General features: G+C 46.3%; 2 protein-coding genes across 4 annotated transcripts in view; one reads left to right on the forward strand and one right to left on the reverse strand.

Moving 5' to 3' along the window:
* Positions 1-3,836: 3,836 nt before the first annotated feature.
* Positions 3,837-11,671, forward strand: Psmg4 (proteasome assembly chaperone 4). Of its 2 annotated transcripts, XM_021180750.2 has the most exons (3): positions 3,839-4,119; positions 6,774-6,849; positions 11,479-11,671. In XM_021180750.2, the coding sequence occupies exons 1-3, from the start codon at positions 3,946-3,948 to the stop codon at positions 11,598-11,600; spliced, it is 372 nt and encodes a 123-aa protein (XP_021036409.1). In that variant the 5' UTR covers positions 3,839-3,945; the 3' UTR covers positions 11,601-11,671. The 2 variants fall into 2 exon arrangements, with proteins under 2 accessions (XP_021036410.1, XP_021036409.1); XM_021180751.2 differs by lacking the exon at positions 6,774-6,849 and having other exon boundaries at positions 3,837-4,119.
* A 1,462-nt stretch (positions 11,672-13,133) lies between these two features.
* Positions 13,134-18,260, reverse strand: part of Slc22a23 (solute carrier family 22 member 23) — a 170,505-nt gene continuing 165,378 nt past the window's right edge. For both annotated transcript variants that reach the window (XM_029468209.1, XM_021179965.2), the window contains one exon: positions 13,134-16,832. In XM_029468209.1, the coding sequence (XP_029324069.1) occupies positions 16,475-16,832 (358 nt within the window). In that variant the 3' untranslated portion in view covers positions 13,134-16,474. The remainder of the gene's footprint in view (positions 16,833-18,260) is intronic.

The following is an 18,260-nucleotide window of genomic DNA, read 5'->3' on the forward strand; positions in this document are numbered from 1 at the left end:
TGGTGCCAATAGAACTCAAAAGAGGTTGTTGGAATTGAAGTTAGGCAGTTATAAGCTACCATGTGGTTGCTGGGAATTGAATTCCAGTCCTTTGAAAGAATCAGCCACTCCTCTTAATCACTGAGCTATTTCTCTAGACTCACCCATTTTAAAATTCAATGTTAGTTTTTTTATTATTATGTTTTGGAAATTATTTATATATCCTGACTGTAAATTCTATATAAGACATCTACTCTATAAATATTTTTCTTTTAGACTGTAGCTTGTCTTTTCACTTTCTTACTGATTTTTTTTAAGAGCAGAAACATTTAATTTTGATGCAGCCCAACTGACCAGTTTGTTGTGAATCATATTCTTCTTGTGGAATCTCTGTCAGATCCCAGGTCCCCTCCTTTGCCTTTCTCTGTGTTTCTTAGTTTTAGGTTTTATGTTGAGGTTTATGACCCATTTTGATTCCCTTTTGTATGTGGTACGATGTGAACTGAGGTCCCTTGGCTAATAAGAAAATACAAATTAAAATAGCAGTGTTGTTCCAGTACATGCCTATCAGAATGGCTACTTGGAAAAGAATTGCTTGCTGCACTATACCATTGCTGTCTGGTGAGGATGTGATGGACCCAAAGCTCTCAGGCACTGCCAATGGGAATGTAGACACATGTGGGGAAAGCTGGGCAGTGGTGGTGCATGCCTTTACTGGTCAGCACTTGGGAGGCAGAGGCAGAGGCAGGTGGGTTTCTAAGTTCGAGGCCAGTCTGGTCTACAGAGTGAGTTCCAGGAAAGCCTGGGCTGGGCTATCCAGAGAAACCCTGTCTCGAACCGCCCCCCCCCCCATCCCCATATAAAAGAAAAGAAAGAAACAAACAAACATGTGGGGAAATAACTTAGCATATTCTTAAAAGATGCAAATATACAATGGGAGGAAACAGTCATCCTACTGGTAGGTGTTATTTGTGAGAAGCAGAGGCACACAGGGGCTTAGTTGTATACATATGTTTATAGCAGTTTTACTATTGAGAAGGCTAGGCTGACTCCATGACAGGCTTCAAATTGGCAGTTCAGGAGATGAGGCCTAATTCTGTGTTTCCAAGAACTGGGCAAGTCCAGGCAAGTCCAGGCTTCAGAAGCTGCCCCACCACCTGGCCGGAGGCAAGGGCAATGGGTCAGCAGCAATTTCCAGACTTCCTCTACCAACAGTTTCCAGAACTCCCCACAACAGTTTCCAGCCCTCACACCCTGGTAATGGAATGTCCCTAGAGATAGAGCAAGATAAAGGTCACCTACCTGTAGAATCCCCTAATCAGGCTTTGACCTCACTTGGTTGTCTATATTGCTGGACTTCTGCAGAATAAAACATTCTTTGCATTACATACTATTTGAGTCTGAGGGGTCATTCTTTAGTGAATCATGGACTCTTACACTATAAAATTTAGAAAAATGACTGAAACAACCCACATGAACATCAACCTTTGAATGAATAAACAAATGGTTGTATGCACACAATAGAACACAGCTCAGTAATAAAACGGAGTGAAGTGTTGATCAGTACAACTTGGGTGGGTCATATTCTAATGTATGAAAGAGATAAGAGAACAGTCACATGTGTAGTATGATTCTATTTATATAAAACTCTTGAAAATGCTCAGTTAGCTATAGCAACAACATAGACGAGGGGATGGGTGATTATGCAGGGATTTGAGAGGGATACTAGACTTGTCATTTTGACTATGATAGTTGTTGCATGGGTTATACAGATGTCAAAACTTCAGTACATATATTTTATTTTATTTAAAAATTTTTTCATACATGTACAGATCTTTTTTCTTTTTTCTTTTTTTTTCTGAGACACGGTTTCTCTGTGTAGCCCTGGCTGTCCTGGAACTCACTCTGTAGACCAGGCTGGCCTCGAACTCAGAAATCTACCTGCCTCTGCCACCCAAGTGCTGGGATTAAAGGTGTGTGCCACCACTGCCTGGCACATGTATAGAACTTGATCACATCTATCCCCCTCCCTTCCCTCAAGCTTCTCCACCCCCTAATTTAAACATCTGAAATATGTGCAAGTAGTCATGTTAATGTTAATAATTATACTTTAATAAAGCTGTCAAAATATGACCAGATTCACTGATAATTAGCAAATGGAAACAGTATAAAAAACACTCTACTATATTGCTAGTTTTGTGTTAGTAAAATGAAATGTCGGAGGCAATTAACTTTATGAAGAGGAAAGATTCTAGTTTACAGTGCTAGGAGGTTCAAGAATACAGTATCTGTGTTGGCCAAGCTATGGTGAGGACTTCATAGCACAAATGTCACAGGAGCACAAATACAGGAAGAGGTCACAGCTTGAGAAAAGTAGGTAGAAAGAGGATAGATGTAGCAGGGTGTAGGGGTTGCACTGGTGCTGCTATGTATTTGAATGCTAAGTGCTGGTCCCCCCAAATCTGGATGCCTCCTGATGAGATCCTCCTGTACACCAAATGATGTAAAGTTTGCCCCCCCCCCAACTTATTCCTGATTGGCTAATAAAGATGCCTACAGCCAAGGCTAGGCAGAATAGAGTGGGTGGAAAAATGGTTTCTGGGCTTGGTGTCTGAGATAAGGATGAGATGGAAGAGAGAGGAAGAAGGAAGGAGGTCACCTTGGTGTAGGTAGATCATGGGCACATGGTCAAGAGGACCAGCCTGATGGAGTAGGAGTGGCCCAGGCTGAACATGGCCAGTGACATCTCTGGGATCACCATAGGAAAATAGATAATATAGCATAGAGGGCTGATATCTGCCTAGCTCTAGTGCTTTTAAGCTTATTATAAATCTAAATGTTTCTGTATCTTTTATCTGGTAATGATATGGTCTGAAGTGGGGTAGAAACCCCCAATAGATATTTAAAGGTAACAAGGGGGTGTAGCAACCCTCTCCCCCCAACAATATTAACCACAAAGCCTGGGCTCGTTGCTTTTATAGTAATACCTCAGGAGCTCTATCACAGGAATATTTCCTTTTCCTCAGTGACTTGGGTCTTCCAGACAGGGCCTATCCCCTGATCTCCCATGATATTCCATGATCTATCTCCCTTGGGGACTAAGACATCTCCCAGTGGATCCTCGGAGGGTCCCAAACCATACTCAAATCCCGTCACATTTTAAATCTCAATTTGATCCACCAAGAGTTACAGGAAATTTAAGCAGTCTCTTTGCGTTCCTAGAGTCTCCAAGTCAGCTGTAAAAAGCTTGACAAACCGGGCAAGTTTTTACGCCTCTCAACCCACCAAGGGACTCATTCCAAACACTACAGTGTCCCGGTAATTAAAATTAAAGGGTCCCAGGGCAGACATATCACCACCCTCCACAGGGCTTCCCTCTCTCACATTCTTTCTCAAATCTTAAAGGCTCCTTACTCATATTTCCATTTTGTACTCGAGGAAAGAGAGACAGAGAAGTTAAAGGGTTAGATCAAGACCCGAGCTTTACACGATAGCAGCTCAGGGTGTGCCTGCCTGTCTCTGAAGACCCTGTCCTCCCGCCATGGTCTATGCAGTTTCTTTTTACAGCTTTCTCCCAGGATCATTGCTGTTATGTTAGCTAGGTTCGAGACTTGCTGAAGAGGTGGGCCTGGGAGGTGGTGGCTGCTAAAGCGCTCAAAGTGTGTCCGTATCTGGGCAAAGGAAGATGCTGAGAGTGGCTTCAGTCCACTAACATGCCCTCCTGGGAAGAAGGAAAAAGGACAGAGGTAGTTCAGTGGGTCCCTAGAGATCGCAGGCGAGGTTGAAGGTACCGGGCTAGAGCAGGCGGAGGCCCTGTTCTAGGCCCCGCCCACTCATGTTCGCCCCACCCCACCTCGGCGCGCGCATCGGAAAGTGAAAGAGCGTTCCGCTTCTCGGCGCTCGCTCTCTCTGGTCTGGGAGCCCGCGCCTGCCGGGTCTCGGTGCTGTGGCCCGGTGGCTGGTGGGATGGAGGAGTCTCGGGCCGCTGCGGACGCGGACGTGTCGCTTCACAACTTCAGTGCAAGGCTGTGGGAGCAGCTTGTCTACTTTCATGTCATGCGGCTGACGGATTCGCTCTTCCTGTGGGTGGGGGCAACGCCGCATCTACGCAACCTCGCAGTGGCCATGTGCAGCCGCTACGTGAGTGTGGGCGGGGCCAGGAACTTTTTGGCGATCTGGGGGCGGGGCCTAGCCGTAGATGGGGGTGGGGGTGGGGGTGGGGGACTAGTGGACCTCAAGGTGACGGGTCTGGGGTAGAGGGTGGGGACCGCTAAGAAGGGTTTGGGAGGAGAGAGACCAGTGGGAGTGAGGCTGGCCGCATGCGGCCCTGAGGGACATTCTTGAGGAGCTTCAGTGTGCCCTGGGGTCCTTTCCTGAACACCTCGGGCTGGAGTCTCCTAGGGCTGCTTCTTGACTTGCGGAACCCTGGAGTCAACCCACACGTGGACCACCTTAAAGGGAACTCATCCCAGCCCCTGAGCTCTGAGCTCACCAGAACATCGGCTCTCCTTGCACCAGCTTCCTGACATGTGCTCGAGCTACGTTTTACATTTTACATTGGGTTTAGACAACTTTTGTATTGAACTTGGAGCTTAGATTTGAGTGTCTGATAAGTACTTGACCAACAAACTCAAACCTTCCCCTTCTGTGGCCTTTCACCTCCGTATGGGCAACTCTACCTATTCTGAGTGCTCTCTGGCTATCTTTGGCCTTTCTTTCTCTCACAGGTCATGTGGCCAGAGCCTCTCCATCTCCAGGACAGGGGGTTGAATCCAAAGCTTTGCATGTGCTATGCAAACGCTCCACCACTGAGTTAAACTGCCTGTCCTTGTCTCTTCCTTGAACACACCACTCATATTGGATGAAGGACTTACCTAACGCTCGGATGAGCTCACTTTGTGTGGGGGCACATGCATATTTATGTACCCAAATTTAGGAACATGCATGCACGTATGCATGCATACCATACACACTACATATAAGCCAAAAGATAAAACAATAAGATAGGTCAGGGATTGCCATTCCTCTGCTAAAGACCCTTTGAGATGAATTCAGAGTATGATACTGAGTTTCTAGGGATCCCCACAGGGCCTGTTGCTTCTTAATGTCCTTCCCTGCCCAGTCAGTCCAGTAGTACTGGCCTCTGAAGTTTTAGTGATATAAGGTGAGGTTAGTGTCTAGTGCCTCTCAGGCTGCTCATTACTTGGAGAGTTCTTGAGACCTCTTCAGGGAGTCCTTTAAGTTGTAGCCAGTCAGGTAGTAATCAGGTAAACTATGTAATCAGGTTCAACTAAAACATGGCCACATCTATCTATGCAGGTGGAGAGTATGGCAGCGCAGTCCTACTAGAGGGCTTGTGGCTGCTGACACCTGAATTATTTTCTTTGTGAGCATGCATAGAAAAGTTGTGCTGGTCCACGGAGGACAGTGTTAAAGATCATGTGTGTGTGCTCCTCCCTTTACCCGAAAACCTGTTATGGCCACAACAAACTTTGGAGAACACAAATCACAGGATGAAGTTGCTTCTCTAGCTGGCCTGTCTGGATAGTGGCAGGGGTTTCAGTACCCAGAAGGGATGATGCCAGCCAAGCCAGCCTGAGGGTGGCTGGCCTGGGATGGAAGGCGGTCCTGACCTATGGCAGGGAGTTGAAGGAGGTGCTCCCACCTTAGTAAATGTGTTCTTGAGCATGTGTCTATGGGGACCAATATCCTATTTGACAGTCATTAATTATATTAAGAACAGTAACAAGATGGGGCTTAAAATTTTATTTTTGGTACAAAAAAGCCAGCTGGTAAGGTAGATTTACTTCAGTAGGCTTCAGTGTAAACACTGTACATTTCAGCTAAATGTTGAATTCTAGAGTCTATAAAGAACAGGTTTATGATTATATTTTTGTATCAAAAGATAGAAATTGAATAATTTTATACTGTTCTTTTTTCTTTTTAATCTTGTTCGGTATATACCTGAAGAAATTCTGAAAGTGACCTTAAGTTCTTAAGAGATGAATTATATAGTCTCTGCCGTGCCACACTGTCTGGGAGATATTCAATTCGTTAAGTTGTCTCAACCTGGACAGTGAGGCAAATGCGCCAGACTCCCGAGCAGGTTAGCGAGAGGGCCTTTTCCTATTCAAACAGCTTTTTTTTTTCTTTCTTTTTTTGGTGCCAAATATTGAACCCAGGACCTCGTGCATGCTAGGCAAGCACACTACTGTGTTTATACTTCATTGTTTCTTAGCCAAAACAAGATCGGTCAACCATTTCAAACAAGGCTTTAACTTTGCTCTTTGGATACTGATAGCTGGTGTCTTTTCAAAGTTCTAAGTCATTTACTAACCTTCAGAAGTCCTCACAAACATTCAGGGACAAGAGCTGTGTTCTTGTAGGCTTTCCTGCCGAAGGCAGGCAACTTGCTTCTCAGTTGGGGAACTGGACCAGAGGTCTAGAAACTCTGATCTCATTTCTTGCTGTGGGCTTACTGAGCTCGTTGGCTTCCCTTCTGGTCGGAAAGCCCGTCAGTGTACTTTGGAGTTTGTAACACAGAAACAACCCCTGTATGTGAAATCAGTCTTAGAAACCATTAGCAGCTCCGTGGGTCCCGTTACAGGTGGCTTCTGTCTGCCCTAGTTCTATTGTCTAGTCTGTGTCTAGGTCACCTAACTTGGCTGTTGACAAGTGCCAGCCACTTGGGACAGTTGTATGTCCTTTCCTTGCCTTGTGTGGAACCCAAAGCTGCCCAGCTGACAGTAGGAGAATCCACAGTATGTTCTTTGTTCTTTTTTCTTCTTCTTTAGGACCCCATCCCTGTGTGCACCTCCCTTTTTGGAGACACTTCTGATACAACTTCCACCGGCCTTGCTCAGCGTTTAGGTATGTGCCCAAGGCTAATGCTTTGACACTAGCCGGATGTGACCCATGGTTTTATGTCCTAGGGTAAATGCCCTCAGAAGTAAAGGATCTGCATATGACAGACGACTGCCTCATTGGCACTGGAAGCTGACTTCTGTCCTTTGGTCTTTTTAGGGTACACATCTACACTTTCCTGTCTCAACTGTTTCAGTGTTATCACGATGCCAGGGAACTTTCCGGAACTTTCACCATCCTTCTTGGTTCTCCCCTTCAATCCATGAGCTGATTTATTTTCTTTCAGTGAGTGTAGCATCTCCTTGTGGGAGAAAATGAATCCTGCTCAGCAGCAACTACTCAGGGTGGCTCCTTGGGCCTCTTGGCAATTTCGGTAGAGCCTGGTAGATGTCACCACTGCAGGGAGGACTGTTTCTCAGTCTCAGTATGACAGGCAGAGAGTTTGGTGAAGTGAACGCAGAGTAGCTGTTTAGCGAAGAGTGTGAGGGTGAAGGCTCCCTCCTTCCACATGTGCTTTTTAAAAAAAATTACAAATACTCAGGTGATTTAGGTCAGAATAACTTGTGTTCTGTGATCCCCAGTCCCGGTTTCCCATGGCTGGTATGGACAGGATGCCTTCAACAATGACTCAGTCTTGGGCAGGATGCCCCCGACAGTGGCTCAGGCTTTGTGTTTTCCAGCGTTTCTAGTCATTTCTGACTCCAGCAACCCCAACGTCCTCCTGAATCCTGGCTAAAGGGATGTGGAAGGAAAGAGCCCAGCCCCCTCCCACCCACCACCCTCCCATTTTGAGATGCTCATATGTCAGTTGTGTTCAGAGTTGTACAAAGAAAACTGTGCCATCTTGACCAGTAGTAACTCTCACTTTGAGTCACCTACACACGAGCAGCTACCACGTAGCCCAGGAGGGACACCACCAATTTTGGAATGCTTCAGACTTGTCTTATTTTATGGTCAGAGGTCAGGAAGAACAGAGGACATAGGAATTTGCAGGGTCCTTCTCTAGCCTGGAAACAGACTCACGAGCTGTTTCAGACACTTTTTTATTAGGAAGTAGTTTTGAGTTTATAGGAAAGTATTTCTGTTGAGTCTGTATCAAGGCTTCTAGTTTTTGTTCTTTCCTTTCTGTGTTTGCATTTTCTTCCCACTGAGTAACTTGAAAGTTAGTTGGGGACAATGATGCTCCTTTGCTTCTGAGGGCTTCCTTGTGTATTTTTAAACACATAAGTGCTAACACACTTATGTCAAGCAGATTCTTGTGTGCTCTTATCTACTTAGAATTGAGGGAAGCAGACATATGTATGGAGGCAGGATGCTGAGTTTGGGTTGCAGTGACAGTCCCTGGTAGAGAAGGGTGGCATAAATTTGTCTGGCATGCCATGAATACAAGTTTTTTTTTTTTAATTAAATTATTCTTAATGGGTGTATGTGTATGTCTGAGTGTGGGTTTGTGCGCATGAGTGTAGTGCCCATGGAAGTTGGCAGACAGTGTTGGAGCTGGAGTTACAGGTAGTTATGAGCTATCTGACGTAGGTACTGGGAACGAAACTCCAGTCCTCTCTAAGAACTGTATGTGTTTTTAATTGCCAAGCTATCTCTACAGCCCCTAAGTTATAACCCAGGCTGGCCTCAAACTCCTGATCTTCCTGTCTCTGCCTTCTTAACATATCTTACTAGAGTTTGACACCAAAGATTTTATACCAAAAATTGCAAAGTTGTCTCAGTATCTATGAGCTGGAGACCTGATACCTAGTTTTGTGCAAAGTGCTTCTCGGTAACTCAGTGACCTGTCGTGGCTGCTGGCATCTTTGAAAAGTCTGGTGCTTCAGCCGCTCAGATTAGGGACTTGCCCAGCAAAATCCTAGGCTGACTGGTCTCTTGGGCTTGGACAAGTATCAGTAATATATAATAATAAAGATAGGGGTTTTCTGCTTTAAAAAAAAAAAAGAATGTAAAAACATCCATAAATGAAAGGAATTAACCAGACATGCTGGCACACATATGTAATCTCAAATCCTAGCACTTAGGAGGCAGAGGTGGGAACTAACCATAAGCTTTAGGCCAACCAACTCAACAAAGGAAAAAAAAAAAAGGAAGAGGAGGAGGAGAGGACATGGAAGACAAAAGCAGACTAGGTGAGGGTTGGGCTGTAGGGTTCTCAGTAGCCATGGAAACATCGCATCACAACTCTCCGCGGATGAGGAGACCCTGAGCTTTGGTCACCTTTTAGAGCTGAGATGAGTCTGGAAGTTTAGTCACAGACACTGTGGCCCCCTTAACAGTTAGACCAGTGGTTCTCAACCTTTCGAATTCTGTGACCCTTTAATACAGTTCCTCATGTTGTGGTGACCCCCGACTATAAAATTATTCTTGTTGCTACTTCATAACTATAATTTTTAAAGAACAGTGTCTCAGTTCCTAAGACCATTGGAAATACGTGTTTTCTGATGGTTGTAACCCACAGATTGGGAAATGCTGAATTAGACTGATTGGAAGTACACTACAGTGTGCTCCTATTGAGAGAGGAAGCCTGTGCCACTGCCACTGAGAAGATGGACTAAGCACAGTGTGATTTTATGGTCTCTTTCTGGCTGTTCTTGGTAGACTCACTATCTTGCTATACTTGACTTGTTCTCAGATCATTGTGTAACTAGCAGTTCCCACACTCCCTCCCATACCTGAAGGAATGGATGGGAGCCTCTGGGCACACTGCATGCAGAAGAAACTCATGGCTGGTCCTGCTGTGTGTGCTGTAAGCCATCGTAAAGCACTGCTTCCTATGGTGACCAAACAACTGCTTTGGTCTAGATGTACTCTTCCTCTTTCTCCTCTTCCTTTGTTTTTTCTTTTTCCTTTGTTGAATTGGTTGGCCTAGAGCTTAGGGTTAGCTTCTCATCTCTGCCTCCTAAGCGCTAGGATTTGGGATTATTTATATGTGCCGGCATGTCTGGTTAATTCCCTTCATTTATGGATGTTTTTACATTCCTTTTTTTTTTTTTTTCTTTTTTAAAAAAGAAAAAAAAAACAGACCATGTATGGTGGCACATGCCTTTAATCCCAGCACTCAGTTGCAGAGGCAAGTGGATCTCTGAGTTCATGGCTAGTCTGGTCTACAGAGCTAGTTCTAAGACAGCCAGGGCTACACAGGGAACCCTATCACCAAAAACTAATAATCCCCCAAAATAAAACAAAACGAACCCCAGTTTTATTGAGATGTAATTCATGTGCTATATATAGTCCACCTAGTTATCCTCAGGGCAAAGGAAGGGCTCTCTAGAGATACATCAGTTGCCTAGTCAATGGAATATTCCCCCAAATCCCTTTATCTAAAAACAAGCAACCCCCAAGCAAACCAGATGCACAGTCTTGGATGTTTCTTTTCTTTTTTCTTTTTTTCTTTTTTGGTTTTTCGAGACAGGGTTTCTCAGTATAACCCTGGCTGTCCTGGAACTCACTCTGTAGACCAGGCTGGCCTCGGACTCAGAAATCCACCTGCCTCTGCCTCCCAGGTGCTGGAATTAAAGGTGTGTGGCACCACTGCTTGGCATCTTGGATGTTTAATAAGAAAATAATTAAAGGGTCTTTGAGATTCAGAGGCCTTACTGCCTTTGATTTACAAAGGAGAATCTGGAGCCCAGAGAGGTTTTGGGCTATGGTAGATCAGGGAAAAGACCCATGCTTGAAGATGGCTTTGTCTCTCTGCCCTCACGGATACCCTGCTGGGACTGCAGGGGAGAGTTGCAGAGGCAGGGCAGAATCACCACCTGGATGAAGCATGGTGTCTTTCACAGCAGGCTTTAGTCATGGTATTGTGGCTATCCCAGCCTGCCTGCCTGCTTTTCTGCCTGTAGATGGGGGTGAGGTCACTGGAATAGAGAGGGATTGATGTTTTGACGGGTGAGTAGTAGTTTCTGCCTCTTCCCTGGGCATGAGTGAGGCCAAGGGAAGAAGAGGTCAGGCCACTGCCCAGTCATTGTTGAGTGAAACGCTGGCTTGGGCTCAGTGCCTGCTTCTGCTCAGGGTATTGCCTTCCAGATCTGGGCATGCAGCTGGGCTTCATATTTGGAGTTTGGTCAATGCCTCACCTATATTGGTTCTAGAAAATGCATACTCACATATATGCATGTGCATATATATATATATATATATATATATATGTACATGCATAGAATATACACTTCTAGAAGGAGAGAGAAAAATTATAGAGGTGGGTAGTAGTGATGGAGAACTTTAATATTTTAATTAATATTATTATTTTTTGAGATAACAAAATCCCCAGATCTCCAAAGCCCTGTGTAGAGTAGAGATTTCCAGATACTAGTGTGTGTGGTCACCTGAGAGCGTTTTAGCAGTGACTGCTGGCCCCAACACTATGCTCTTTCTCCTGCAGGAGTCAGGATGGGCCAGACTCTGCCGTTCTTACTGAGCTATAGCAGCTCCTGGGAGACTTGGACTAAGTCCCCTGTTCCAGAGCCTAGCAGGGGCTAGGTGCCTGTTTGCATGTCCAGCCCTTGAGGAGTCTCCTTCAAATCCTTGTTCTTTTTGCAAGCAGCTTCCCAGCTCTAGGCAGGTCTGTGGAACTCGGGACTCACGGCATCTCACTCGTGGCTCTCAACATGTTATCTTTGTTTTTAGCCCGGAAGACCAGCAAACAGGTGTTTGTCAGCTACAACCTCTCCAACACAGACAGTAACTTCACGTTACTCGTAGAAAACAGGATTAAGGAAGAAATGGAGACCTTTCCGGAAAAGTTCTGAGCAGCAGAAGGAAGAGTTTGTAACGTGTATATAAATGACATTGAAATAAACAGGTTGTTTTTTTGTCCTCACGCTTCATGTTTTAAAAGGGTTCATTTGTGGGCTTTCTCCTCTAAGTGTGGGTGTCAGAAGGCTCAAACTGATGGCATGGGAAGCAAGAAAAGGAGCAGACAATACCCACCTCCCGATGGCTAGTGCTAGAGGAAAGGGGAGGAAGCGTATCAGACAGAGTTTTAACACATCAGTCATCGCTCCGTCCGTCCATTCCTGGTGAGAGTCAACAGCTGTGGTGCATACTCCTTAGGATTGAGTGCAGGGCCTGAGGCTTCTAACTTGTGAACTGAAAGTTAGTCCTTGGGGGCTTCCCATGTGTTCTCTCTAAGCCTTTCATGGTCACCTCACTTGTGCTATTTTAAGCCAGACCTGAACCTTAGTGTATCTTTGTAGATTTGGGGCTCAGTGGAGTCTAGATTTTTGGACCCATTCTTTCCATCTGTGAAATGGCAATGATCCCTAACTTGCTGGGTTAAGTGTGTAGAAAGACTCTGCAAAGTGACAGGCTGTGCCAGGTGCCAGTTGTGGTTTTAACTTTGTTTTTTGCAGGCACCAATGTCTCAGGCCCCTTTGCACTTACCTTGGCTTTCCTTCTCCCCTCTCTTCCTACTACCTGCCCTTCGGCCATGTTTAATTCCTGGCTACTACTTGGGCTCTAATTGTGTTTTTTTCCACTTGAGGTTCATGTGTTGAGATCCACGTTTTGACAAAAGGTGACCACCATTGCCAAAGAGCTCTTTAATCCTTGGGGTACCCCTGGACCCTCCTGAGTTGACAATTCAGGGGCCTATCATTATTTTGCACAGTGTGAATGGGTTTGCACCAAGTCAGGCAGGGGCAGGAAGAAGGGCATTTGGTAGTAATGGCGTCTGTGGTTTGAAGGTCCACCTCCTGCATACTTTGACGCCAGTCTTGGTAGCCTTGGCCAGTGTTTCTGCAGTGTGGAAAGCCCAGTGGGGAGCTCCCTAGGACAGAGTAGTAAGTGACACAAATCAGCTATGGAGAGAAGAGTTTGGTATAAATGCTTTATTAAAGAAATATTATTTTCTTGTTAAAAAATACTACATTAGAGAAGAGAGTTTTGTGTTATCAGTCTTTCCTCACAGAATCACAGTGTAGATAGTCATTCCTTGACCTCTCTAGGAATCCTCAGGCCACGGATTAGCAGAACACAAATGAGGAAAAAAAAATCATCTTAAATGTGCAGAATTCTCAGATGGTTTTGAGAATTACACTACATAAACATTTAAGTTTAATCTGATCTCAGCCTCTGACTACCTTTTAAGACTAGGACTCTTAAAGCAGAGTGAGAGGCCCCACCATCTGCAGGGCGAATGAAGGCCGCTCACAGAAGAAGCCTTGAGAGTGACGTGGGGAGATCTGATCAACGTGGAGGATTTTTCTTACTCGTCCTCAGTGGTAGTGAAATGCCCTTTGTGGATACCATCAGGTGAGGTAGGGAAGACATTCCAGAGGAAATCTGTTAATGGGGCAACATTTTTATTTCTGTACATTTACATACAAATTTTCCCCAAAGGTACAACAGATGCGACACCATGCAGACACGCAGCTGTGAATGACACTTCAGAGCTCAACATAAACTTGTGCTGTGAACAGGTACCGCCCCCGTCGACACGTACAGTCACGCGGCTCTTAGAGGAAAAGCACGCATGGTTGGGTTGCAGAAAGGACAGAGGTAGGGAAGCGTTCCTCACTAGACACAACACACCATATTGTTTCTCTAAAACACACAATACATTAGAGTGAGGTGGTGTCCTTCAGAACAGGGAGGAGTTGAAGTGTGGGCCTCCCTCAACCCATGTGCCACCCAGGGGCTGGGTGTGTGATGGTCACAAGATTCTTTGAATGGCACTTCTAGTTCAGGGACTTCTGGTTTGGCTCTGGGAAGTAGTCGTGACTGTGTGTGATACTCCCCTTACGAGGTCTGATTTTGCTTGCTTTCCATTTTGTGGCCAAACCCGTTTATCAGCCCTGTCCTCCAGTTGCAGGTGGTTATAGTCTTAAAAACACAAAAACATCTAAACCTTTTCCCTATTTGTCTTGGGTGCTAATAAGTAGATATTTCCATAATATTTGACTTAATAAAGAGCAAAATGAAGAACTTGTCCCACCCCGTCTCAGCTGTTGACATTTGTGCATAACTTATGAAAACAGGGTAGGAATGGGTGGCGAGTAAGACCTTTTAATGTTCTCCAGGGAGGGAGGGGCCCCACAGAAAGGGCCAGTGCTTGAGGAGCATCCGCCCACAAGGGGCAAAGCGCCAAGTTTAGGGATGACAGCTTGGTACCAGGGAGCTGGGCTGTGGCCATCGTCCTCTGGAGCTAGGTCAGAGTGTCTGAGGCCTGGGTGTCCTGCTGTCTTTCTCACTTGGTCAGACCACACAGCAAGCTGGCTGACAAGCAAGCTTTCCTGCTTTGGCTATCTTTCATGAAGGTGTTCTAGCAACTTCGGGTGTCCATGCACTGAAGCAGAAACTGAACTGCTCAGCCTTTCCCTGAGGCTGGCATAAGACACTGCCAGCAGTCTGCCTTCTGGTTGATGGTCCTCTGGCCCCTGCCTCAGTGGCAGCTTCCTTGCTAATCCCTGATGGGTTGCCTCTGGTCGATGCAGCCATTAACACTGTCTGCATTGGCCTAGTGTTTTTACCACTGTCATTCGAGGTGGAGATTGGAGACCTTGAAAAGAAGTTTAGAAGTGCTATACCTTGACACCACTAACCTAGTGATTTCTGCAGGCCAACACAACCAGTGTAAGACTGCTCATGGCTATGCAAATGTCCCATTCTGTACTTAACAGAAGGTTGCTGCCAGGTGACTTGGTAGCAGGTACCTGGGAAAGGTGAAAGGTATCTTACAAGTTTGGCACGCAAAGGCTGCACAGATCTAGAGAGGCTTTGGAAAGAGAATGTGTACTAACCTCAAGGCGTGGAAGAGGGATGACTAAGAGACCAGGAAGAGGGAAGGTAAGCTGGACTTAAAATGGGGATCAAGGATTGGCCACATGGCCGTCCTCCTAGACACATTGGTCCTCAAGCAAAGCACTCAGGACCCCAGGCATCAAAGAGAACATAGGCCAGCTGCCAGAAACATGGTTGCATATGGAATCAGTACTCTCAAGAGGGCTTGATCAAGGCGGCTGGATTCCACCGATGTCTCTATCAGATGTGGAAGAGAAGTGGGTAAGACTGTAAGAAACAGATCAGACAAGGAGCTGGAAGGGGCTCAACTCAACCCTTTTTCTGGCCTTTGAATTCTAGCAACTGTCATTTAGAAGTCACTTTGTTGCCTACATAGGCCCGAGGCCATGATTTCCCTGGAAGAGCACATGGGAGAGACGCATGGCAAGAGGCAAGGCAGATGGTTGATAAGAAGCCACGACGCCCAGAGAAGCTGGTGCCTGAGCTGCTGCAAGAGGTCCAGAGGCTGGTTTCTTAGCAGCCCTGGTGCCCTGCTGTCTGGGGCAAGATGAGGGACACAGATAAGGACGTCCTGGGAGGCTGGTACAGGATGGGAGTTGAGCTTTGGTGAGTTATTGCTTTCTCTCACTTCTTGCTGCTTTCAAGGGACTAGAGGCCACGTGGACTCACCTGTGAGCAACCTGCACTCCTGCCCAGGGAGGGCCCTTTTGTGCTGAGTGAGTGACAGGCAGGAAGCCACTGAGGAAGACATGAGGTGGACCGCCTCCAGGTGCTGTGGGCACTGTTGTGATGTCAGAGTGGCAGCCATCCAAGCTGGAGCTCTCTATGGTATGTGCTGGAGACGTGAGTGGCGGCCATGTGTGGGACATCGAGGCTCCCTCCTGGGATTTGCCTTGGTTGCCTTTTTCTGTTATTTTCCTTTTGTTTGGAGTTCTGGAGGTGGCCACATTTTCAAGTAGTACTGGCAACAGGGCTGGCTGGGGAAGAGGGACCTTTGCTGCTGGAGCTCAGTCAAGGAAAGTGTCTTAGCAGAAACAAACATGGCTCCCACCTCAACACAACAGCTGCTGTGGACTTAACTAAGCAAACCGGGCGGGCGGCGTCGGGAACTGGCGCTTTCTCATCACGTAGGATTTCTGGTGAAGTATGGAAGTTTCCCCACAAAAACTTCCAGATCAAGTACAAAAGGATGATCCTGAAGGAAAGAAAGATTAAGCTGGCTCGAATGACATCTGGGGGCTGTTTTCCCAACACAGCATGGAAACTACCTAACAAACAGAAAGTAAAGAATCCAACTTTAAAATATACAGACTCTAGGAAAAGAAAAAAAGAAAAACAACAATTCATGTACATTTTCCTCTGTGTAAAATGTAGTCCCAAGGACTCTCTGCTTGAGAGGCACAGCTGTCCATGGCAGGGAGCCTGGAGGTAGGGGTCCTGGCCTACAGATGACCTCTGTCTCCTTGAGTGGAGAAGGAAATTGAGTCTGGCCTCCAGGGAGGGGACTGGCCACTGCATTGGTCACTTACAGGGACTTCCTCAGAGTGACCCTTCCTCACTCCTGAAGGAGGTTCTGCTTCATGATCAGTGGAGGGGGAAAGGGGATAAAGTGCTTCTCGTAAAAATGACCAAAATAAATACAAACATTGAATGGCAGAAAAGAAAGTCTTCAGAGGGTTATTTCCAGAGCATCTGGTTTCTCAGATGTGTTCCTCGGATGTCTGGAAAGACAGAATTCCCCACACCGGTTGAAAGTCTCACAATTGAGTGGAGTCAGCAGCAGAGATGGACTTCCTCCCTGGTCTGTAAACCTGTGTGCAAACTCTCCCCAGCCCTTCAAGCCCCGGGGGGGACTGGTGGAATGGTGGCGTGGTCCAGCGAGCTACATAGTCTTCATGCCATTGGCAGTGGCCCCCTCTGGCAGCCCATCACCCACTGCAGCCACGTCATGCAGGCCCGAGTAGTCCTTGAGCTCCGCGTTGGTGAGCAGCAAGGGCTGCTCTCCCTTCTTGTGTGGCAGCAGTGGTTGCCGTGTGTAGTGTTCCCCATTGGCAATATTCTCAGGCAGGCTCTGGTTCCTGCTCTCAGGAAGCAAGAGTATGCAAATGATGCAGATGAGCGTGCAGCAGGCGAAGATGATATGGTGCAGGAAGTAGCCTTTTTGGTTGTGCAGCTCAATAATGGGCGCTGTCAGCATGCCAAAACCTGCACTGGCCAGCACCAGCCCGAGCCCACCACACCTGCAGGGGGAGAGAGCACAGACTTAAATGGAACATAAGGGTTTGGCACAAGTAGGGTGGAATGGGAGCACAGGTTGGTTGTTATGTGTGCTAAGTGCTATGGCTGTTAGGGCAAGCTCATAGCACTGTTCCACAAACTTCCAGGATTAGAAACCTAATCTCAAATTCAAATGTTGGTGGAATCCAGACATGGGAGGGAGCTTTAAGAATAATTAATATTAAAGGTAGTCAAGAGGTTAGGCCCCTGTGACAACAATTTTATAAACCCTGTAGAAGGAGAGGAGAAGCCTGAGCTAGCATATTTACTGGGTCACCTCTATCTTGATGCCCTGCACTGTCTTGGGATTCTGCAGAATCCCCACTATCCAGGGTCCTCACCATGTACAACCCCTTACCTTGAACCTCTCAGCCTCCAGAACCATAGTGGAATAAACTGTATTCTTTATAAATTGTCAATTACTACAATAGAGAGTGGATTTAGGCACTAAGGCAGTTCAGCCTCTGTATTAGGCCCTACTCTGGTTGGTTCCACCTAGTAAATCCCATAGGGTTGATATCCCAAGCTACTTTCATCTTGGCTGTATCTGAATTCCCGAAACTTTGAGCTCAGATAGGCCAAAGTCAAAGTGTGAGTCATTTATCTCTATTCCTCTGCCAAGTGAGGAACCCTTGAGAATCCCAGAGAGGTTAGAAGACACATAATATTTTAGCACCCCTCCTTTTGTGTCTCTATCTTCTCTACTTTGACATGAAAACATTCCAGGGACTGAGGTGCTCTGTAGGTACTAAGAAAGAGGTACAGTGTTGGGGTGAGACCATAGTGTTCAGGTAATGGGCCAGAAAACTTCCTGGTCCCCCCAGGCCCAAGGGACAGGTTGAGGTGGTCTTATCTTCAGAAGGAGGAATACAGTAGCCTGCCTACCTGTAAGAACATCAGGGAGAATATACAGGGATGTGGACTTCAGGAACAACCAGGTCTTTCCACCTATGGTCAGTGGATTTCAACAAAGGCACACACCGTGGGGCAAAGGGCAGCTGTACAACGAGCAGTGTTGGTGTAGTAGGGTAGTTTGAGTGCAAACGAATGAAGGCAGAGCCCCCTTCATAAGGTACAAAATAAAGTGAGTCTCAGAAAACATCAGGGAAGATTGTTGTGACTGGGTCATCTGGGATTTCTTACAAATGCAGCCACAGCACAGAAACTGACCAGCTAGACTTAATCAAAATTAACAGGTTTTTAAAAAATCCTTTAGAAGACATAATTCAGAAGTAGAAGCTACACAGCCAGGGGGAGATGCTTACAAAGCCTGCCTCTGACAAAGGATGTATGTCCTATTGAACTCAACTTGGCTTCAAAACACCTTTGAGAAAGCCTGGAGTAGGGGCTGGTGAGATGGCTCAGTGGGTAAGAGCACCGGACTGCTCTTC

The sequence above is a fragment of the Mus caroli genome, chromosome 13 (genome assembly GCF_900094665.2).
Source record: "Mus caroli chromosome 13, CAROLI_EIJ_v1.1, whole genome shotgun sequence".
Taxonomy (NCBI): domain Eukaryota; kingdom Metazoa; phylum Chordata; class Mammalia; order Rodentia; family Muridae; genus Mus; species Mus caroli.

Bases quoted from the DNA above. Each gene is read 5' to 3' on its own strand.
- Psmg4 (XM_021180750.2), top strand. From the start codon at position 3,946: ATGGAGGAGTCTCGGGCCGCTGCGGACGCGGACGTGTCGCTTCACAAC. The intron at 4,120-6,773 runs GTGAGTGTGGGC...CTTCTTCTTTAG, and splicing joins TGGCCATGTGCAGCCGCTAC to GACCCCATCCCTGTGTGCAC. The intron at 6,850-11,478 runs GTATGTGCCCAA...CTTTGTTTTTAG, and splicing joins CGGCCTTGCTCAGCGTTTAG to CCCGGAAGACCAGCAAACAG.